The 23,804-nt window shown below is 42.9% G+C and overlaps 1 protein-coding gene and 1 long non-coding RNA gene across 4 annotated transcripts in view; one reads left to right on the top strand and one right to left on the bottom strand.

The window, feature by feature from the left end:
• ENTHD1 (ENTH domain containing 1) overlaps positions 1 to 23,804 on the top strand; it is a 93,211-nt gene that overhangs the window by 64,417 nt on the left and 4,990 nt on the right. For both annotated transcript variants that reach the window (XM_055566822.1, XM_055566828.1), the window contains one exon: positions 12,352 to 12,747. In XM_055566822.1, the coding sequence (XP_055422797.1) occupies positions 12,352 to 12,747 (396 nt within the window). The remainder of the gene's footprint in view (positions 1 to 12,351; positions 12,748 to 23,804) is intronic.
• Positions 5,750 to 23,585, bottom strand: LOC129642297 (uncharacterized). Of its 2 annotated transcripts, XR_008709607.1 has the most exons (4): positions 23,538 to 23,585; positions 22,239 to 22,364; positions 14,048 to 14,124; positions 5,750 to 6,019 (listed from the first exon to the last, which is right to left on the bottom strand). It is a non-coding gene; the product is annotated as an uncharacterized LOC129642297 (long non-coding RNA). The 2 variants fall into 2 exon arrangements; XR_008709603.1 differs by lacking the exon at positions 23,538 to 23,585 and having other exon boundaries at positions 22,239 to 22,372.

Here is a 23,804-nt window from a genome sequence, read left to right on the forward strand (position 1 = left end):
TAACTCTCTGAGATTTCAAATTAGGAGAAACAGTCTTAATGTAAACTAAGGTGACAAGTTCTTTATCAAATGACTGTGACACCTGAGGTGTATACATCCCAATTTGACTTTATTTGAGTGAAACAGATGGCTGTGGATCTATTTCCAAGTGAGTGAGTTACGCATCCTACAGCTATTTACTGAATACCTACTGTGTGTCAGGCCCTGTGCCAACTGCTGGATATGCGATGATGACAAAGATCCCTGAGTTTATGTAGCTTCCAGTCCAGGGTCTAATCAGGACTGATCAGGTCTGATCAGACAGATGAGGCAAGTGTCAGGATAGAGAGTGGGCCAGGAAGCACACGAGAGGGCACCTGACTTTGACTTCAGATGTTAGGGGAGACTTTCTAGAGAAAGTGATGTTCAGGAACCTAAAGGATAGATAATGACTAAACTGCCAGCCCTGGTGTCAGGTGTGTGCTGGGTATACTTTTATGCACTTTAATTCATTTACTCTTCAAAACCGTCTCATGAGATCAATGAAGAAAACCCACACAGAATTTTTAAATAACTTATCCAAGGTCACAGAGCTCGGAAATGGCAAAGTCAGGATTTAGACCAAAATAGTCTGATCCCCGAGCCTATGCTGAGTGTTTCAAACCTTTTAACTGTGATCTGCAGTCCGAAATTCCTTTCGTGTAATGACCCAGTACACACACTCACCAGAAACAGCAGTGTTGCAATAGTTATTGGAAATGTACTCTGATCCATTCTATTTTATTCTAGACAGTTTTTTTTTTTAAATATTGGATGTGACCTACAAAATCGATCTCATAACCTCCTAACAGATCACAACCTGCAGTTTGAAAAACACTTCACTACACTGTTTTGCCTATTACACAGAATCAGCCAGACCAAGTGAGGGAAGAACAACAGAATATCTTGGGTTGTGAGAGGTGTGAGGGTGTGAGAGGACAAGGGGGTGGGGTAAGAGGAAGTCGAAAGGGGACTGGTGATCTTAGACCTCACACAGCTCCCCAGCCCTCCCACCAGCTGAATACACGGTGAGCAGTCAGCAGTCTGTTACCTAAAAGAAGGCCTCGAAGGACCCAGCTATCTTGGTACCCTGACCTCAGACTTCAGCCTCTAGAACTGAGAGAGAGAAATTTCTGTTGTTTCTAAGCAACCCAGTCTGTGGTACTGTGTTATCGCAGCGCTAATGGACTAAGGCAAGCATGTGCTGGAGGAGTTTCAGTTGTGTCTGGATGATGATGGGGAGTCTTTGAAGTGATTTAAGCAAGGACATGAGACAACCAGATCTTCCTTGCTTTCAGGAAGATGACTGTGGATGTGGTATAAAGAAAAGATTGGAGGAGGACAAGTTAGGAAGAGCAGTCGGGGTCAAAACAGAACTGGAGACTAAGAACGTTTCTAAAATGCGGCTGTGATCCGGTCAGAATTCTGAGAAGCTCCCCTTAGGATAAAGTCTATCACCTTAGCCTGGCGGATAAGTTCCTTCCTCGTTGGCCTCCACTTTCCTCTGCAGCTTGCCTTTTGCCTCCTTCTTCCTCCATCACATGCAGTGGTCTAGCAGTGGTTGCTGAGCAACTTGCCAAATGCCGTGTTCTCTCACACTTTGAATGTGCCCCTTACTCTGTTCTCCATTCCTATTCATTTGAATCTTGAGGGTTCAGCTAAATTTTGCATCTTCCAGGAAGCCTTTCCTAACATGCTGGAGACAGAGTCATTGCTTCTCTGCACTCTCCGGTCCCATCACTTCATGGCAAATAGATGGGGAGAAATGGAAACAGTGGCAGATTTTATTTTCTTGGGATCCAAAATCACTGTGTACAGTGACTGCAGCCGCAAAATTAAAAGACGTTTTGCTCCTTGGGGTCGAGCAGAGTCGGACATGACTGAGCGACTTCACTTTCACTTTTCACTTTCATGCACTGGAGAAGGAAATGGCAACCCACTCCAGTATTCTTGCCTGGAGAATCCCAGGGATGGGAGCCTGGTGGGCTGCCATCTGTGGGGTCGCACAGAGTCAGACATGACTGACATGACTTAGCAGCAGCAGCTCCTTGGAAGAAAAGCTATGACAAACCTAGACAGCACATTAAAAATAAGATACATCACTTTGTCAACAAAGGTCCATCTAGTCAAAGCTGTGGTTCTTCCAGTACAGATATGGAACTTTTCCACAATTTTAACGTGTATGGATGTGAGAGTTGGGCCATAAAGAAGGCTGAGTGCCAAAGAATTGATGCTTTCAAAATGTGGTGCTGGAGAAGACTCTTGAGAGTCCCTTGGACACCAGGAAGATCCAACCAGTCAATCCTAAAGGAAATCAACCCTGAATATTCACTGGAAGGCCCGATGCTGAAACTGAAGTCCCAGTACTTTGGCCACCTGATGTGAAGAGCCAACTCATTGGAAAAGACCCTGATGCTGGGAAAGATTGAGGGCAAGAGAAGAAGGAGCTGACAGAATATGAGATGGTTGGATGGCATCACCAAGTCAATGGACATGAGTTTGAGCAAACTCGAGGAGATAGTAAATGACAGGGAAGCCGCAAAATGCTGTCTAGGTTTGTCATAGCTTTTCTTCCAAGGAGCTGCATCCTGCAGTTCATGGGGTTGCAAAGAGTCAGACATGACTTAGCAACTGAACAACAAGAACAAAATATAAGCCAAGGGGAAATGCGTTATGGAGAAAAGCAAAAGCAGAAGGACCAATGATGAGGCTCTGGAGACCGTCCAGATGACCATGGCTGAGGCAGGGCAGTGGCTGTGGAGGAAAGTGGGCAAATTTGATATGCAGTTTAGAGTTCAGCCCTGAGGATCTCCTGATGGCCCGTGGTCAGCATGAGGAAAAGGATGGAGACAAAGATGATTCCTAGTTTCCTGCCTTCGTGAAGTGAATGTGTGACGGTGCCATTTACTGAGAAGGGGAGGACAGGAGAGAAGAGGTTTGGGGAAATAGTAAGAGTTGCATTTTGGAATTCTATATTTGTTCTGGAAATATTGACTATCAGTACACTAGAATAACTGAATTCCACCTTAGATGATTATTTTTCCTATTTCTTGAATCAGTCTTTCTGTGAGACACCTAATTAAAGATTCTATGTGTGCCTTCTGGATAGTGGTTATGTCTACAGTGCATTTCAGAGATCTGAGAATTTTATTACTATTTTAAAAAGCATGGCACATCTTGAATGTAGGTCATCATCAAACATGCCCAATCCCTTAATAAAATTCAGAGAGAAATCTAGTAGTTAATCATTTTGCCCTTCTTGTTGATTACAGTCCAGCATATCCAGCATGTTCAAGCTACAGCTTCGTTTCCCTGAAGTTAGCAGTTTTAACAAAATGGAAATAGTGGTGCTTGATTTTCTCTCTTCATGTTACTATCAATACCGTCTGTATACAGGGCATGTCTTGGGAGGGAGCTAATGCCGTATGCCATGAGTCTCCACACACCACCCAAGAGACTGCTACTCACTGACCCCAGTCCCAGTGAGAGGGGCTCTGAGATATATTCCCTGGAATTGGAGAACCGGTGCCTGACTCATATCTGGAATTTTAGCCAGGATCTGACTCTGGCCTGAAGTGAGAGACACTGACCAGTCACGTTGGCAGTAAAGCCACTGAGGCCTGGTGAGTTGGTTTCGGCCTGTGCCCCAGAGTTGATCAGAGCGGGGAGCTGCCCAGAGGTGGGTCTGGCAGGACGGAGAGCCATCGTGGTCATCTTGGGTCCTGTCCAATAGGGCTGCCTGGAGGGCAGAGAGACCTCAGCAGAAAGAGCAGTGACCACCAACAGTATATGACCACAGCAGGGACCAGTGAGGAAGAGACAGACCCTTGTCCCTTACCTGTCCCTCACCTGCCCCTGTGAGCTCATAGGAGGGAGCTTTGTTCCTTTAAGTCGACCTCCAGAAGACAGAGGGAAAGAAAAGTAAAAGAGCGGGCGGAGCAAAAGCCAGGTGGGACAGCCCCTGGTGTGCGGGGGAACCTTTGAGGCACTTGAGAATGGCTGACTCACATGGGGCAGGCAGCTGGAGACTGGAAGGAGAGTTGGACCTCTGGCCACTTGGACGGAGCACCTCTCACTCCTCGCATCCGTACTGTCTCTCCCTCTGATCTCTGTGCTGTGCTTCTGAATCTTTGTACCTGTCTTCCAGTTCCCAGTTTTTTCTTCAACTGAAGTTAATCTGCTGCTTAAATCAACCAGTTACATTTAAATTTTCAGTTATTTTATTTTTCATTTTTAGAGGAGGGCATGCAACCCACTCCAGTATTCTTGCCTGGAGAATCCCATGGACAGAGGAGCCAGGTGGGCTTACAGTCCATGGGGTCACAAGGAGTCGGACACGATTGAGTGACTAAAGACAGCACAGCACAGAAGTCTATTTGGATCTTTGTCAGATCTACTTGTTTTTATTTATTTACTTACTTTTAGCCATGTCCTGTGACATATGGGATGGGGGATCTTAGTTCCTCACCAAGGGATTGAACCTGCACCCCCTGCATTGGAAGCACAGAATCTTAACCACTGGACCAACAGGAAAGTCCTTTGTTTCTATTTGTATAATTTCTTATTTCTTGCTCATGTTTTCAAGCTTTTATTTCTTTATAGAAGTTAAATATATCTGTGGTCATTTTATGTTCTGTATGTTATAATTCCAATGAATTAACAATGTCTGAAGGCTTTGCTGGTCTAATTCTGCTGACTTTTGCATTTTCAAGCACAATGTACAGTACATGATCCATCCTCAATATATTCATTGCAAAAATGAATGAATGAAAACATGTGAAATAAAAACAGCAAAGGAAACAATAGATAAATTATAATATAGTGTTGTAAATCATATTATATTAAAATGTAAGCTGTGGAGGAAATAGGTGAAGGAGATTAAGAGGTACAAACCTCCAGTTATAAGCTATGGGGGTGTAGCATACAGCATAAGGTAATATTGTAATAACTTTATATGGAGACAGATGGTTACGAGACTGGTCATGGTGATCATTTCATAATGTATGCCGACCTCAAAGCGCTATGTAGTACACTTGAAGCTCACATAATATTGTGCATCAATTATATTTCAATTAAAATGCATATATTTGTGTATAAGCAGAAAGCTGTAAGAACAAGGACCATCCCCCTCTGCCAAAGGGAGAAAAACAGTACCTAGCATCTTAGGTGTTCTGTAAGGTATTTTCCAAAGGGACATATATAATTTGTGAAGTTTTAATAGGTGAGAGGTTTTCATGTGTGCTTATTTTGAGTAACTCATGCATCATGAGAAATAGCAGTTGCTTTTGAATTCACAATTTAAATTATATTTAAAGGTTTTTTGCAGTATTTCAGACTCAGGCATGATTTTTACTCAGTGTTAAGGTAAAAAATAGCTTGTCACTGGTCTGTACATCTAAGGGGAAAACGTTTGACAACGGTAGTTCTTCAACGTCATCTTTCCGCAGCACGCCAGCTCCCGTGTTCTCAAATACAAGAACCAGTGCTCACAAAGTCTTGGTTATGCTTTGTGGTCTGCGAATGCAGAAATTTCTGGGGGGAAAGGAGAGTACCTTGTGTGTTCAGGTCCCCATCTGCTTCCAGACAGGGCCATGGCAGCAAGTCCCTCATAATGCCACTTCTTTAGACTGTCCTGGAATAACAGTACCTGTTTACTACATTTGTTTACTGTGGGCCAGGTACCATTTCAAACACTGCGTATGTTTAAGTCACGTCAGAATTAGACTGCTGGTCCAGTTCTGCTTAATATTTTACTCTCCTGGAGTCACATGCAGGGTTTTATTGTGATTATGAGGATTGGTTGGATGGTGACAAACACTTGCGCCTTCAGGCACCTGCCCATTGCAGTCAGCCTGGAGTATGCTCTGTAGCACATGGAGACCTTGGCCTGCCAGACACCGGATCCACGTAAACGCTAGCTTAAAAGACAGAAAACGTCGCTCTAGGTAATGATCACCAGCTTCCCGAAGATATTTAGAGCTTCAGTTTTGATAATGATAATCTGTTAAGGGAAATTAGAATTTCTATTATTGGTGAGACCATAACTATGGTGTAAAATTTAATAATAAGCATCCAGTACCTATTTTATTGGGTTGGCCAAAAAGTTTATTCAGGCTTTTCCATGATATGTTACAGGAAAACCCTAACATACTTTCTGACCAACCCAATATAATCCAATCATTATGATCCGTTTTCTTTTTTGGGGGGGAGGGTGAAATTAGCATCTCTTTATTGCTGTGTTCATTGGAAAGACTGATGCTAAAGCTGAAACTCCAGTACTTTGGCCACCTCATGCGAAGAGCTGACTCATTGGAAAAGACTCTGATGCTGGGAGGGATTGGGGGCAGGAGGAGAAGGGGATGACAGAGGATGAGCTGGCTGGATGGCATCACTGACTCGATGGACATGAGTTTGAGTAGACTCCGGGAGTTGGTGATGGACAGGGAGGCCTGGCGTGCTGCGATTCATGGGGTTGCAAAGAGTCGGACACGACCGAGCGTCTGAACTGAGCTGAGCTGATTGCTGTGATCATCCTGTCTCTTCTCTTATCCTATCTCTTCTCCTAGTGTTTTTAGCAGTGACAGTGCACGCTGGCTTTTAGACCACTGTCCCTGAGTCCCCATGCCAGAGGTGCTAATTTATTTGGTCTTGGTGTAACCTGACCCAGGGGAGTTTTAAAAGCTCCCCCAGTGCTACAATCAACTTCGTAAAGTGTTGGGCAGGATTTATTCAAGTTGAACATACAGTAGTCTGGTTCTCTGAGGTCACGACAAACACTGACACCTTCCCTCCTGAATCCCTGCTCCTGGGAAACGGACTCAGGTTCCCATGATCTCTGGTCACAATATCACTACCAGCCGATCAACACATAACCTTGTTTTATGTGTGTTACTGTCTCAAGACACTTTATTTTATACAGTTGCTTCACTAACATTGAACTCACAGCTCACAGCACAACATTACAATCCATTTTCATGGCCTGAAAGTCTCAGCTGTCCCACTTGATGATTTTTAAAGAAAAGCACCTTTAAATGTGCTCCATATCTCTATTTCTCTATGCAAAGCTAAGCCATTACCTCAAACATATATCAAAAGAAGTAATAAATATACTTGGCATATTTCATAACTATAATTCCAAATATATTTCCTTATTTTAATATCTGGATATAATATATACTACAGTTAAATATGATGATACATGATAAAAAATTCTCAGAATCCACAACTGTGTGTATATACATCCCCTATACACACACACGTACATACACACACTTAACATAGATCGTAGGGAGAGTATAGCTATGCTACCTTATAATGATTATTTGGGGCTTTATGTAAATATTGTAAGGTAAATATATTAAAATGTTCATGTCAAACATGTTATTTAAGTTTCACATTAAATATCCATTTTAAATTAATAGCTTGTCTACTTTAAACAAATATATTAATGAGCAATTCAAATCACCCCTCTGTGTTAATAATTTATAACTGTGGCCTCTTAGCAAAATGGCCTTATTATCTTCAGGTCCTATTTTCTCTGATTAACATAATTACTAAAGTAGAAGCTCCTTTAGTTACATGATTTTAAACTACAGAAAGACGCGGTGTGGCATTCATCTTTTGTCATCCTTGCCAGGTCTCTGCTTTGTAGCTGTAATTAGATACTGTGTATCAGACCAACAGGAGAATTGATCACAGCAATAGCGCTGTTGGAATATAACACCCATTATTAGATTCTCAGTATAATAGAATATAAAATAATTTGCAATGATTATAGTACCTGAAACAAGGCAGTGGAATTATTGAAAATTGTAAAAGAGCTACCAGTATGGGAATGTTCCTGTCTGTAGGCAAAGTTTCTCAACTCAGAATTAAATCTGATGTTCTCTTTTAAAAATGATTTCATCATTGTCTCTGAACCAGCAAAAACATTTTCCAATACCTTCGGCAGCATAGCTATTTCTCTTTTGTCCTTAGGCTCAAAGCATGGAGTTGTGTTGTTGGCTGTCTTTTTTTCTTCCCTTGCTTCAGGCATTTTGGTGATGTCTGTATTTAAATTTGCTGTCTGATGTCCTACATAGGGAATAAGCTTCTTCCTAAAGATAACTATCAACCAGTTTTAATATGACTGACATTTCAAGGTCCTGTTTTGCATTAATCAAGTATTTTAGCAGGTGTAAAGCACTGTTACAATAAAGAAACTGAGTACAGTCTCATAATTCAATTCTAGACTTCCCATGCAGGAGTCTGCTGGATAGATACTTGAGAATAAAGCTTTTTGACATTCAGGTTTAAATGGAAAGAAAATGAGAAACCAGATAAAGCAAGCCAACCAAATTAATTCACTCTGTATTCCTCTCTGCCTTTTCAGTGGAACTCACAGAAATTCTCTCCCAGAGAAATTTGGGAGTCCTTCATGAAACAATCCCTTTAGTGTTTTAGTGTTTACAGAATATCCACTTTTGTGCTTTGTATTCAAGCATAAAAAGACAAACCTTTTGCTGTTCTCCATCAAACCCCCACAGGTTCTCCTGGGCTTCTGAAATTTTTCCATAAATGCTATTCTTTCTTCATATGAATCGAAGAAAAAAATCTACCCCACCCACACCCCTTCCTGGGAGAAGACAAACAGGCACAGATACACAGGCCAACTGTGTACTTAACTCCATCCCCCTCTGCAGGGTCCCGCATCCCTAAAGGCAGCCCCAGGGACAAATGTCCTGATCCCAAAGCTCCAGTCACTTTAGTTATGTACCATTACAACTATTGTTGGTCAAGAAATACTTTGTGCAGCTGGTTCTCGTTATTCTTTCTCATAGTCCCCTAATAAAAAGAGCATTGACTTAGAAATCAGGAATTTGGGCTTCTGGTCCTGCTTCTGCCCTTGAATCATTTTGTGAGCCTGACAAGTCACCTGACCTCTAGAAATCTCAGGTTCTCCTGTGTATCACAAAAGGACTGAATTAGAATGTCCTCTAAGACATCTCTTGTCCTCCACTCATGTTCCTTTTAACAACTGGATCATCCAGATAAAGATTCCTTGAACAAACATTTATCAAGTGAGTGTTAGGTACTCTGCCAGTCATTTATGGATTGAACAAGTTGAACACAATATGTGCCATGAGTGAGTGTGCCAACTCTAGGGGGTGCCAGAGCTGCCAACAAGCTCTAACGAGGTGTCAACAACAAGATGTGTTCATTGCTGACGTCAGAGCTTAGTGCCTGCCACATGCTAATACTTAATAAATATTTGTCAAATGAATGAATAATATTTGAAATATGATGTGTGTGCATGCTTAGTCATGTCTGACTCTTCACGACCGCATGGGCTGTAAATATTTGAAATGATAAGTGAAAACAAGAATATTCCCATTGTATCACGCAAAACAAAGAAAATAGGGGTTCATTTTAACTTGGAGGATATATAAAGGATTTCACCAAGGAGGCAGTATTTGAATTGAGTTTAGAAGAGTGGAAAGGTTTTTGATAGAGAAGAAGGGTAAGGATGAGGATGTTCTAGACTGAAGGACGAGCACAGAGAGACATGAAACCAGAGACGTGAAAGTGTATGTCCACCTGATGGCCATCAGCCTGGAGGCTGGAGTCAGGTATAAAGAGGGAGGAGCATTTCGGGCAGAAGGAACAGCATGGGCGAAGACTTGGTACCGGAAAGAAACATGGTGAATGTGAAGAACTGGGAGAGGTCAAGCAGAATCGTACAGTCTTAGGAAGAGTATGCTGCAGTCCATGGCGTCGCAAAGGCTTGGACATGACTTGGCAACTGAACAGCAACAACAGTACAAAAAAAGACAAGAGAGGTAAATGGGGACTGACTTATAAAGAGGCTTGTAAACCCTGTTAAGTAGTTTGAAGACGTGCTGGAAAGAAGTGACATGAGCAGGTTTTCAGTTTGGAAAGGCCACTCTGGCTGTACCGTGCAGAATGAACTGAGAGAACGGGCGGGGAGACCTCTTAGAGGCGGTAGTAGCGACTGTGCTCCAAAATAACCTGCATGACCGGGGAGTTAATGGTCATATTAATAGAGGTAAAACAAGCACCTAAGGGTGGGGAGGCTGCAGGGTAGTAAGACCGCCCTGTACAGAGAGATGGGTATGTATTGGGGGCTAGAACTCAGCAGAAGTCAGAGCTCAGAATTAAAATGTGTGAATTACTTGCATACAGGTGATGGATCTCATCCTCCTTTAAGAGCAGTAATAGGTGACATCACCCTGGGATATGGTAGAGGCAGAAGAGAAAGGGGCCAAGGATCGACTATCTACATTTTAGAGGAAACAGAGCCAGGGAAGAATATTGAAAAGATTGCTTAGTGAGATGAAGGAATACCAGCAGAGTTCACTTGAAGCATCCACAGAGGAATGAGTTTCAAGGAGTGTCTTGAGATTTCAGTTTCTTTCTTTAGATTTAGTTGGAGTATTATTATGAATATTGTCATCAGAAAGTCACTGTCTTCTGAATTATCTTAGTTTACATGTTGCTAAATTTCAAGGTGATTTCATTACTTATAGAAAGACTTTTCTCCTAAGAAAAATGAAAGTCAATGGAAAAATATTTGACTAAAATTCACTTCTTAGCCATGCTTTTATGTAAATATGGTGATGCACACATGCACTGTGGGATACCATTGATCTCGTATTCTACTAAGAATATATTAATCTTTTTAACAGAACCTTTATCCCCTAGATATAACATGATCATATGCAAACCTGAATATTTTAGATGTTATTTTTATCTAACAATCTTCTGTTTCCTTTAATCACTATTAAGTAGTTAAACTATATTCAATTTAAAAACCAAAACCATTACCTTTTTTATCCTTGTGCTTCAGTTTGGCCTTCCACTCAACAGGCGTTTATCAAACATGTCCTATGGGAATGGCACTGTTGGGTGCTGGGGTACAAAGGAAACTCCTAGTAAGGTCTCCTCAACTAACCTGTTTTCAGGTAGGCGGCCAGACTTGTATTAATAGTTAGCGAGATGACGTGTTACAACTGCTCACAGGGCTCCTAACAAGATACTGTAAGATAAACAGTAATAGGATAGAGTGAGGAAAGACAGGATCAGGGCAAGCGTTGTAGAGAAGGCGAGAGTTGAACTGAGTTTTTAAGTATGAAAATGTCCAGAGATGAGAGGGCTAGGGGGGTGGGGGATGGAATTCCTGGTAGAGGTAAAGATTTAGGTTTCTTGAGCTGTCTGATTCTGTGGTGAACCAGCAGCACTTTTGCCCAGGTTAGCCTCCAACTGTGGATGAAATGGGAAAGAAGGTTAGAGTCAAAGACAATTTGCTTTTCATTATAATAACTCACAGCCTGAAAGTGATAGTGCCGAGCATCTCGCTGCTCACTGTGAGCTGCCCTGTGATGAGCACTGGGACGTGCCAGCACTTCATAGCAACTCGCACAGTTCCCATGCCTCCTGTCTTTGGGGGAGCTCAGACAAGACAGTCTTCCTTTTGCCCTCTGTCAGTTTCCTTTCTTTCCATATACTATTTCACGTGAAACTATTCGAGAGCGAGTCCCTAGCACTGACAGTGTTGGTAACAATTTACATCCAGAAACTTGGACCAGGCTCATAATTCATATTCAGTAGATAAATTTCAATTCCTCTCCATTCTCTCAATCCCTTTGATTTGTAGTAAATATTACTTGTCTGTTATAATCCAGGTACTTTTCCCATTATATCCTAGGTACTTTGATGATATTAATGAATAAAAAGGACAAAGATCCCTGACCCAGTGGAATGTACATTTTAGTAATCGTCACAACGGTTCTGGAAAAATGGCTTCTTTTCTCCCACCGAGTTATTATTAAAATTAGGTTGCTATCTAAGAGAGTGATATTCTTTCATGGGCCCTGGATTAGACACTGGGGTGAGAAGACATTTTTTATTTTGGGGCAAAAAGACTTTTTTGTAGCTGGGGGTTCTGTGAGGATAGACCAGTATGAGGTGGCATGTTTTCTCTAGTTTATCTTGTAAGAGATGAAAGTTTTAAGGAACTAAAAATAGAGTGGTTTCAGAGATGGATAAGTGGGTGAAGGGAGAAATATTTAAAGACAAGTTATTTGAAGCTTGCCTGGCCTTGGCTTCAGTGAGGAGAGAGAGAGAGAGAAGACAGCCACAGAATGACTAGTCATCACTTATGCTTGGGTATACTTTAAATAGACAGAATAGAAACAGTGAAAAAGTAGAATCAACTAAACAGCAGAGAATTCTGTTACTGCATAAAAATACCCAATTATTAAAAATGCAATAAAGTTGACATAGAGTACTTTCCATTTTACTATTTTTATAGCTCTTTCATTTGTTATTTTACAGATGCTCTGCCTGTTCCCTCAGAAAAAAGCCCATCTCTGCAGACAAATGTGAGTCTGGACAAGAACTTGGACAGTACCATTACAAAGACCGTCACAGGAAACCCTCTGCAAATGCCTTTAGAAAAGCAGCCAGCTGCAAAAAACTGTGACACGTTGACGACTTTACCAGCACATTTGCCATCTAGTCAAGAAGAGTTCATTGGCCCTCATTTAAGGACATCAAAGTCGGATTCTACTTTCCGTAACCAGGCCTCCGTGGAGACACTGTATGTATCTCCCTCATTCACAACATTTGACCCAATGAAAGAGACTGTAATCAGTAAGGGTCATCAGAAAGCAACACAGTCCGGCCTGGTTCCAGTGGAGGATGAAAATCTCAAGACCTTAGCCACATGGGGTGAGTCTACAAGAAACCCCTCTTTTGAAGTACTCTTCTTTTACTTTTCTCTGCTTTCTGTCTCCTGGTTTGTTGCCTTCTCTTATTCTCCACCCGTTGGTATGAAGAGAGGTACTTCTGAGTTGGGAAAGTGCCTCTTTTAAAAAGGGCTAATAGCAGATCATCATCACGGTTACATGTGATTGAGTGAAGCCCAAGTTCTGAGCAGTTTTGATGCAGAACAAATTAGAAAGAACTAGCATTAAATACGGAGAAGGCAATGGCACCCACTCCAGTACTCCTGCCTGGAAAATCCCATGGACGGAGGAGCCTGGGGGACTGCAGTCCATGGGGTCGCTAGGAGTCGGACACAACTGAGCGACTTCACTTTGACTTTTCACTTTCATGCATTGGAGAAGGAACTGGCAACCCACTCCAGTGTTCTTGCCTGGAGAATCCCAGGGACGGGGGAGCCTGGTGGGCTACTGTGTATGGGGTTGCACAGAGTCGGACACGACTGAAGCAACTTAGCAGCAGCAGCAGCAGCACCAGCATTAAATAAGAGCTTCCTGTCAAACATTTAGGTTACTTATTGAAAATCTATATGAGAGAAAGTGGTTAGTGTGTATATTGGTGTGTGTGCATACACATACATCCATATGGGTATGTATGTGTGTGTTTTCCCTTTTTTAAAAGCGCTGTGTACTGATTGCAAAAAAGGGGCAGGGAGAGTAGAGAATTGCTTCCCTCTTCTGTCTTACAAAACATTGAGAGGGTTGCAGTATTGTTAGACTGGTTGATAGAGGATAAAGCCAGTTGAGATCCCAGGTCATTGGCTGTCAGTTGTTAAATCCTACATTTCATAGTTTATACTTTCTTCTTAGAGTTAATTAGTAAAAGAATAACCCATTTGCTGGTACATACCCCTGGTGGCTCAGATAGTAAAGAACCTTACTGCAATGAAAGAGACCCGGGTTCAATCCCTGGGTTGGGAAGATTCCCTGGAGAACAGAATGGCTACCCATTCCAGTATTCTTACATGGAGAATTCCATGGACAGAGGAGCCTGGCCAGCTACAGTCCTCAGAGTCTCAAAGAGTCGGACATGACTGAGCGACTAACACTTTCACTTTTTTTTCATTTCAAAGACTAAGTAGTTTATTAATTCTCATGTGTAATAATGCTTACTAACTCATAAATATAATTTTTTAAATGTGAACTTTTAACATATAAATCCTTTAAACTGCCTCAAATTCAAGTCAGAAGTACAATAGAAATACAAACAATGGAAGCCAAAATTGTTTGAGGTTAAAGAAACTTACCTTAATGCTAGTAAGGTCAGTGACTAGTAAGAGATTCTTCTTACTGCTGTTCCCAGAATTTTTTTTTAATTGAGTACCTAAAAATAAAACTAATTCTTAGTTTTGTCACAAAATTAACTTTTCTGCTGAGACTACTGATGGAGAAACCAATTAATGCTGGTTACGATAGCCAGTGCATGTTATGATTAGCTCATGTGCATGCTGTACCCTGGGAAGCTGTTACTTTGGTCCATTTCTTCCACAAATACCACAAAAAGAAAACTGAGAACACTTTTGGTCATAGCTTGTATATCAAGTATATTTAATTATGAAAAATTACAAGAGGTTCCTCTAAAACCAGTTAGCAAGGAAGACTTTTCCTCCTACTTACAATGAAGTAGATAGCATTAGTCTAATCCTCCACCAACAATATTGGTTAAAGCTGGAAAACTATTAGAAATCATTATAAAACAACGAAGGTAGAAAACGCCTGATGGTCAGGCTCCTAGGGGAAAGAATTGTGATACTGTGATGCAATAAGTAATGTATATTTGGTCTTCACCCCTGGTTCCTAGCATGGAGCTTCTGAAACCCTTGTCATTTTCCTGAGTGATAGGAGATAAAGAGGCATTTTCTGTTATTCATCATAAACAGAATATGTTTATGTTTCAACTCCATCCCTGACCTCTGGGGAGAGGAGAAGGAATGGCCAATGATTTGATCAATCAAAAGCCAATGGGGACTTCCCTGGTGGTCCAATGGATAAGACTCCATGCTCAGGGAACTATTAATAGGATCCCACATATTCCAAGTAAGCCCACATTGCAGCTACTGAACCCACATGCCCTAGAAGCCTGCACCACAGAGAAGCCCACATGCTCCAATGAAGACCCAGTGCAGCCAAAACAAATAATAAATGCTTTTTAAAAAAGAGCAAGCAGGTGACAGTGATGGATAGTTTAAAAAAAATCAGGGGCCAATACTTTGATCAGTCATGCCTATGTAATGGAACCTCTGTAAAAACCGTGGACCATGAGGTTGAGAGGGCTTCCAGGTTGGTGAGCTCATGAACGTTCTGGGAGGACGACCGCCCAGAGGAGGCACGGCAGCTCTGTGTCCCTTCCCCATACCTTGCCCCATGCATTTCTTCCATTTGGTTGTTCCTTTATAATAAACCAGTCATAGTAAGTAAAGCAGGGTCCTGAGTTTTGTGAGCCCTTCTAGCAAATTATCAAACCCAAAGAGGGGACCGTGGGATTCTTCAATTTATAGCCAGCACATCAGAAATAGAGGAGCCTGGACCTGCAGCTGGCATCTGAGTAGTGTCTCAATTTTCTCCCCCTTGCCTGTTTGCCTGTTAGCAGAGCAGGGTGATAGAAGCCAAGGAAACACGAGAGGCCTGGGCTTTCTGCTGTCTCACTGAGCTTGGGAGGTAGGGTTTGCGTTTGGGGCTTCCAAGGTGTCAGGGACTTAAGGGGCCAATATTTCAGAGGGGAGGGAATCACAGAGAAAAAGTCCACAAGTCTTTGTGTAATTTCTTACTGTTACTTTTGCCTCCTGCTAAACTGCTCAGGTTTTGGATAAGGTGCCGAGAAACTAAATGGGAAGAAGCCAAGAAGCTAACCAGAGATTCTGATAGTCTTGTGGTGCTAAGAAGACGGAGGTTGGAGTTTAGGATATGCAGAATTATAGGGGCTACGGTAAATATGCCGTCCTTTCAGCTGGGCCCTCTAAAGGGCTACACCCTATGCATCAGAGGTACATTCTGGAGTAAGGACAGCCTGGAAAATAGAAGAGCCCTCCCAAATGCTGAAACCCAGCTTCAGCTAGAGCAAAGTATCTGAAGACAATGAAATCCTTTCTTGAGTGGTGCTACAATTTTTCATGCATAAGGTTTTGAATTCACCAAAAAATTACCAGGCATACCAGGAAATGAACAAATGACCAGAAATACAGGATAAAATAAACAACAGAAACAGACTCATAAATAATCTAGATAATGAAGTTATAAGATACATACTTTAAAATAATTGTGATTAATATATGTAAAAAAAAAAACAGAAGAAAAGATGGGGGAATTTCATCGGAATAGAATACTGCTATCTATAAAAGGGAGTCAACTGATTTCCTGAATTCCAAAGCAGAAAAATAATTAGCTGAAATTAAGACCTTGAGGATACTATTCCGTTCATAAAGGTTGAGGTGTCAAAAGAGAGAGCTCAGTACTGGCAACAAAGTTGAAAAGTTATAAGGGAAACCCTGAAAGGGAGGGAGACTCAGAAGGAGTCTCATATTCCATTTGTAAACTCTGCCCAAATTCTTGACCAATAAGACACACATTTCTACTTTTCTATAAAAGGCATTACTGGAGCCGACCCCGGCTGCCTGGGCCTCACCTACCTGCAGCTTTGCCCCGTGCCCTCCACAGTCAAGACTGGCCCCCATGGGTTTGGCCTGGGGTTTGGACTGTCCTCCCGCTGAATGAAGAGGGTGGAGCAGTTATTCTGCGTGGAGTAAATGGTCCCAAGTAGAGCTGTGGGGAGAAAGCAATGGCACCCCACTCCAGTACTCTTGCCTGGAAAATCAATGGACAGAGGAGCCTGGTAGGCTTCAGTCCATGGGGTCGCTAAGACTTGGGCATGACTGAGCGACTTCACTTTCACTTTTCACTTTCATGCATTGGAGAAGGAAATGGCAACCCACTCTAGTGTTCTTGCCTGGAGAATCCCAGGGACAGGGGAGCCTGGTGGGCTGCCGTCTATGGGGTCACACAGAGTCAGACACGACTGAAGCGACTTAGCAGCAGCAGCAGTAGAGCTGTGTTAACTCCTGACCCCACTACAGCCCCACTCTCAAAATCAGGTCCTCGCTTCAGCACAGTAAAAACCATGGTGAGACTCTTCTGCACCCCCGGTTCCATTCTCACAGTCTGGAACGGGCCCAGCCCTGGAGGCTGCTGTGGGGGAAGGCTCCCCCCCGGCACCTGGGTGTTCCTGAAGGCCCCTGTGGTCTGTGGAGCCGATCCCTGTAAGTTGGTCCTTTTGGGCAGCACTTGATGACCCGACCTTTAAAGATGCTCTTGTCCAGCTCCATGGTGGCCTGGGCCGAGCTCTCAGTGGCAAACTCTACTATGTAGGCATAGCCCTTGAGGGTGTCCAGAGAACTTGCCACCCAGGATGGGGACCCGGTGGATCTCACCACAGTGGTTAAAGCCATAATATATGTCTAGGGGAAGACCCCAGTGAATCGTGGGGGAGGGGGGGAAGATAGCACTAGAAATTGTAAATATGTGGGTAAATAGAAAATGCCATATATTTTATTTTAAATTTTAGTGTTAAAAGCGTCATTGTTCAGTTGTTAAATTGTGCCTGACTCTATGAGTCACCATGGACTGCAGCGTGACAGGCTTCCCTGTCTTTCACTGTCTCCTGGAATTTGCTCAGATTCACATCCATTGAGTCAGTGATGCTATCTCACCATCTCTTCCTCTGCTGCCCCCTTCTCCTTTTGCCTTCAATCTTTCCCAGCATCAGAGTCTCTTCCAATGAGTCGGCTGAAGGAAAAGATTTGAGGTGAGAGATAGAGACAAGAGCTGGTGAGCAAGGTAGGGGGAAAGATCCTGAGACGGAGGGTGATATGGGGAAGGCAGACTAGAATCCAGACCAGAAAGAGAGTCACCTCGTGCTGAGAACCCATGAGGAAGGAGGAGAAAGGGTGTACTGGATGTGAGGGAAGGGTCTTATTGTTCTTAATAATTTAATGTACTGAACATTCATGGGCTGCACTCTGTATATCATGGCCTCCATATCTTACTGTCTGGGGTCACCTGCCAAGCCTGAGGGTTTGGAGTGGTTTCGTTTTTTCCATGAAGAAACTGGAAAAAAAATTAGAACAGCCACGGCAGAGAATGGAAGAAGGAGCTGCTGAGACTCTGAGAAGATAGAGGAGCAGTAATTTGTAGCGGTCCAGTTTTTTAGGTCTGGGCTTTTTTTTTTTTTTTTCCCGTGCTGAGCATCCCAGGGATAGAAATGAAAAAGGCAGATATTTAAATTGAAATAGGCCTATGACAGGGATTGACCAACTTTCAGCCTGGACGGAATCTGGCCCGCTGCCTGTTTTTGTAAATAAAAGTTTTATTGGAAAACAACCATACTACTTGGCTCGCATATTGTCTTTGGCTGCTTTTGTGCCACATCAGCAGAGCTGAGTAGTTCAAACAGAGACCGTATGAACCACAAATCCTAAAAGGTCTCCTATCTTGTCCTTTATATCAAAGTTTTGCTGACTCCTGAATTAGGAATTAGTAGCAAGGAGACTTCTCTGATGGTCCAGTGGCTAAGACTTCATTGCAGGGGGGCACAGTTTCAATTCCCTGGTTGGGGAACTAGGATCCTGCATGCCACCCAGCGAGGCCAAAGAAAGAAATTAGCAGCAAGTAAGGTCCCTTGGACTGCAAGGAGATCCAACCAGTCCATTCTAAAGGAAATCAGCCCTGGGTGTTCTTTGGAAGGAATGATGCTAAAGCTGAAACTCCAGTACTTTGGCCACCTCATGCGAAGAGTTGACTCATTGGAAAAGACTCTGATGCTGGGAGGGATTGGGGGCAGGAGGAAAAGGGGACGACAGAGGATGAGATGGCTGGATGGCATCACTGACTCGATGGACGTGAGTTTGAGTGAAATCTGGGAGTTGGTGATGGACAGGGAGGCCTGGTGTGCTGCGATTCATGGGGTCGCAAAGAGTCGGATACGACTGAGCAACTGAACTGAACTGAACTGAACTGAAGGCAGAAGACATTCAGCAAGAGAGTAGCCAGAAAATGGCTAAAGTGATGGATCCTGGGATTCTAGACTGGTTTAAGAAAGGAGCCAGAACCAAGAGGACACTGATAGAAAGACAGAAAACAGAAAGATCATTGCATCTATGGTCTCATTGCATCAATGAGGCCAAAGTGTAGATGTATAAAAAGGAATGTAAAAGGAATCTATAGAGCTGGAAGTAACTGAGAAGAAAAAGTAATCTTGGAAAACAAGGTTTCAAAGTAGGGCAGTTGTGAGTGATGACATTCTAGGGAATACTCAGAGGAATGGCTGAAGGTCATTGTGGTTGAGGAATTCAAGAAATGATGAGACTAAATGGATGTTAGTCTCCATGGATACTGGGTGGTGGAGGATAACAACAGAGTACCTTTTTTCTGGTTTTCATTTAAGTGTTTGTTTATAGGAAGGGTCCAGGTCCAATGTCATAAAACTCTTTGGAGATAATGAACTGGACAAATTAAAAAAATACTTGCATATTTTAGCGGTTCTCAGATACCAGGGAGACTATCTAAGGCAGCCAGCTTTAATATCTTTACTGAATGAGAGGAATGAATTTGCTGCAGCAACCTCCTTTGACCTTTTGATGCTCAATACCTCTGTCCTGAGAACAGCCCATTCCTTCAATTCCTCTGCTTATTTGTCTGAAGCTCAAACTGTTGTTTTAGGTCGTTAGTTTAACACGCACTAAAAAGGAAGAAGGAGCTAGTACATACTTTGAAGCCAATTTGGTGGCAGGCAGCTTTCCTTATAGTCTTATAAGCCACAGTCAGGGTGAGTGTGTTAGACGCACTGGATTTTACTTTCTAGTTTGGGGGAGGAAAAAATTATCTGAATTATCTGTACTTTGTCTTGTTGAGATAGCGGTGACCATTCTCACTGGCTTCCTCCTCTCTGTCTCATTTGGTTCCGTTTTTTTTTTCACTCTGGATTTCAGCAGTAGTTGCTCTTTGTAGCTGTTTTTCAGTTCACCTTTGCTAGGAAAAGAAACTAAAGTGACACACACACCAAAGACTCATTTACAATTTACAATGCCTTTTTCTTTTTGCCTATAAAAGCCTCTGGAGTTAGAACGATTAACAGTGTCCCTGAGGCAATGGGGGAAATGATAGAAAGCAGTTCTACAGACCATCCCAGCTAACTCTGGTGAGCTAGTGGTCAGTGTGGTCCACAGGCACCATGTGGAGAAGAGCGTTGATGGGAGAGGAAGGCTTATCGCCCTCCAGGGAAGTCACAGCCAGGGTGCTCCGCCCCCTAGACAGGGCCCCAGCAACCCTTCCAGCTGTGCAGCTCCTGCCTGCTCTTGTGCAGACAGAAAGACGCACCGATTTGATTTTTTTAATTTAATGAACCACATTTATACTTCATAAGCAAGTGAGAAAACTCATCTTGAATCCAATAATCCAATTTTCCCAATAAAAATCCAGCGTAAGTGATTTATAACTACTTAATAATAAGCGGCAGACTTACTAGCATTTCTCTCTAGCCCCATGTTACTCCTAAATCTGGTTCTTTTATGTGGCTTATTTATAATAATGATACTAAAAATAAATTTTCAAATATGGCAGCTTTTAAAAATTGAGATCTAATCCCTGTGCCATAGAAGGCAGCCTGTGAAAGTGGACAATCGGTGGTTTTTTGTGTATTCTCAGAGCGGTACAGCCATCACTACTAATGCCAGGGCATTCCCACTGCCCTCAGAAGCTCCGCACACACAAGCAGTTGCTCTCTGCCCCCTTTATCCCAGGCCCTGGTAGCCACTGTCTACTTTCTGTCTCTATGGATTTACCTTTTCTGGACATTTCACGTGATGGAGTCATGCAACATGAGGCCTTTTGTGATTAATTTCTTTCACTGAGCATCATGTTTTCAAAGTTTATCCACAGTGTAGCATAAATCAGTAAGTCATTCCTTTTCATGGCTGGATAAAATTCCAATGTATGGATAAACACATTTTCTTTATCATAATCACTTCACAGACGTTTGGGTTGTTTCCACTTTTTGGCAGTTATGAATAATTCGGTTACAAAGAATTTTGTAAATGTTTCATTTTTTAGCCATAGAACAAAATCAGGATAGTATAATTCCTGTGTGTAGGTAACTTGACAGCCATTCTATATTAGTGAGGAAAACTGAAAGAGATGAATTGGAGAATGAGAAAAAGAAAAAAATCCCTCTCTTGTACAGTGAACTGTTTACCAAAGACCAGCTGCTAGCAGAAAAATTTACATTTACTGCTAAAGATAACTTTAAATATTTCCAGAAGTATTTGTTATCTTATTTTTTTCAACCCAGTACTTCCAAATGCTTTTTAAGTTTAAAATTGTAGTATAATAATTAACAGTGTGTGCGTGCTAAGTCGCTTCATTCGTGTCCGACTCTTTGTGACCCTAATTAGCAGATCCAGTGTTATGTGTGAGTATAAAAAATTAGAGATAACACATCAGCAATTGGAAAAATCTTGTCAGTGCTATCTGCAAGCGAGTCTGGCATTCATTAGCATGCCTGTATCACACAGTGAGACTTTTAAATCCAGCCATTTGCTGCAGCTGATTTGCAATACTTGCTGCATTTCAGTTCTGGGGGGTCGACTGTATGAAGAGGATGCTCATTAACAACCTCCGCAGTGAGCCAGAGAAGGGTCACTAAACGGGGAGGGAGATGCACCCTGAGGCGCAGTGTGCAGTGGCTGGTACAGCTGCAGTGTGTTTGGAAACAAAAGTAAATTGGCGTGCAGCAATTAGAGATGAAGTGGGTCCTTATGAGCAAAAGCATCAAGCAGCCTACGAATCAAAGCTGCAGAACTATAAACAGTGAGAAGCTGTTTACTCAGCAGTTGTAGCTACACAGCAGGAGAAAGGTGGGCATACAGCAAAAAGCAGTGATTCTCTGACCAAAGCACGTAGCAGAAACACCTGCAGGTTTGTTCAAACCCAGTTTTCTGAGCCCCAGCCCCCAGTGTCTGATTCAGCTGGTCTGGGGTGGGGCCCTAGAACTTCATTTTAACAAATTCCCAGGTGATGCTGCTGCTGGTTCAGGAACCGCACTTAAAGAAACACTGGCATTAAACTGTGGGCTTCCCTGGTGGCTCAGCTGGTAAAGAATCTGCCTGCAGTGTGGGAGACCTAGGTTCAGTCCCTGGGTTGGGAAGATCCCCTAGAGAAGGGAAAGGCTACCTGCCGGGGTCCAGCCCCAGCTGATCCAGGGTATTCGAAGGAGAGATGGCATAGGCGAGGGTCAGGAAACAACTGCTTAATTACACGTTAATTAAGGATACAAAGAGTAATAGAATGAGGATAGCTCAGTAGGAAAATTCAGTGGAGAAAAGAGGCTGAGTAGCTTGGTTTACGCGGGAGACCAATAAAACTTCAAGACAAGAAGTTTGCACCACTTACGTAGGCCGCAGGCGTCCTTCCGTTCTCCCAAAGGAGAGGAGACACTGAGGCCTCCCCGGTCGGATCTTAGAAGCCCAGGCATAATTAGCAAGCATGGTGGGTTCCGCGCTCCAGATGGAGACTCAGCTAGAATTTGGGAGAGAGAGTGACATGGGGAGACCAAGTTTCAGTGAACAAGGCCCACACTTTATTTTCCAAAGTAGTTTTTATACCTTAAGTTATGCATAGAGGATAATGGGGGAAGGGGTGGAGTCATGCAAGGACAGCAGTTCCTGGTTCTAATCTAAGCCAGGCTTTCAAACTTATCATATGCAAAAGTTCAGGTGATTGACATCATCTTCTGGCCCGGAGGCCTGTTAACATTTTAAGAAACTTATTTTTCTCTAAAGGTGATTATTCCAAAGTCAGGCACCAGCCTCCAAAAAAGCATTGGACAAAGCTGCATTTTACATTTCTATACGCCCATTATATCAATCAGTACACTGCCAAGGACACAGTAGGTAAGGAGTATGGAGACTTAGCAGCAAACATTGGCCCAACAAGTGAAAAACCCTTCACCAATACAATTTCTAATCAATCTTTTAACTACTCAAAGGAATCTGTGTTTAGGCAGTTTAGAACATCTCCTGCCTCTCACAGTTGGGAGGCTCTGAACAATCACATGTGGCCGGAAAAACCTATTCAGGCAGGCTAGAGGATTTCCAAAGGAGTTTGTAGGTTAAACACTGTCACATCCAAGAATTATTAACTGGAGCTGTAAGCTAACTCTTTTTTCAGAGAGAGGTAGTGGGAGACAGCCCCCCGTAAAGTCAGAGGTGTAGGTGAAAGCACAAAGCAGAAAGTAGGCAGACTCTGGTTTTGGGGGTAGATGCTCGAGAATTTCCAGGGGGACTCCTGAGGCTCGATCCCGCCTTTGCGTATGCCGAGCCTCCTTCCTCATGACCTTTGTCATGGGCGGAGTGCCTCACGCTGGCTCCCGGCAGTGATAGAATTCCAGTTGAGCTATTACAGATCCTCACTCAATATGCAATATGCCGGCTCCCGGCAGCTACCCACTCCAGTATTCTGGCCTGGAGAATTCCATGGACTTTATAGTTCATGGGGTCCCAAGAGTCAGACACGACTGAGCAACTTTCAGTTTCAGCATAAAACTGAAGGCAGGTATTCATCATGTCACACATGTTTGCCTACCATAACTGTGTTATCTTGAAATATATTTGTTGTTGTTCAGTCGCTAAGTCGTGTCCAACTTTTTGCAACCCCATGGACTGCAGCACGCCAGGCCTCCCTGTCCCTCACCGTCTCCTGGAGTTCACCCAAGTTCATGTCCATCAAGTCGGTGATGCCATCCAACCATCTCATCCTCTGCTGCCCTCTTCTCCTCCTGCCCTCAATCTTTCCCAGCATCAGGGTCTTTTCCAATAAGTCAGCTCTTCACATCAGGTGGCCAAAATATTGGAGCTTCAGCATCAGCCCTTCCAATGAGTATTCAGGGTTGATTACCCTTAGGATTGACTGGTTTGATCTCCATGCTGCCCAATGGACTCGCAAGAGTTTTCTCCAAAT

The sequence above is a fragment of the Bubalus kerabau genome, chromosome 1 (assembly GCF_029407905.1).
Source record: "Bubalus kerabau isolate K-KA32 ecotype Philippines breed swamp buffalo chromosome 1, PCC_UOA_SB_1v2, whole genome shotgun sequence".
In the NCBI taxonomy this organism is placed as follows: Eukaryota; Metazoa; Chordata; class Mammalia; order Artiodactyla; family Bovidae; genus Bubalus; species Bubalus kerabau.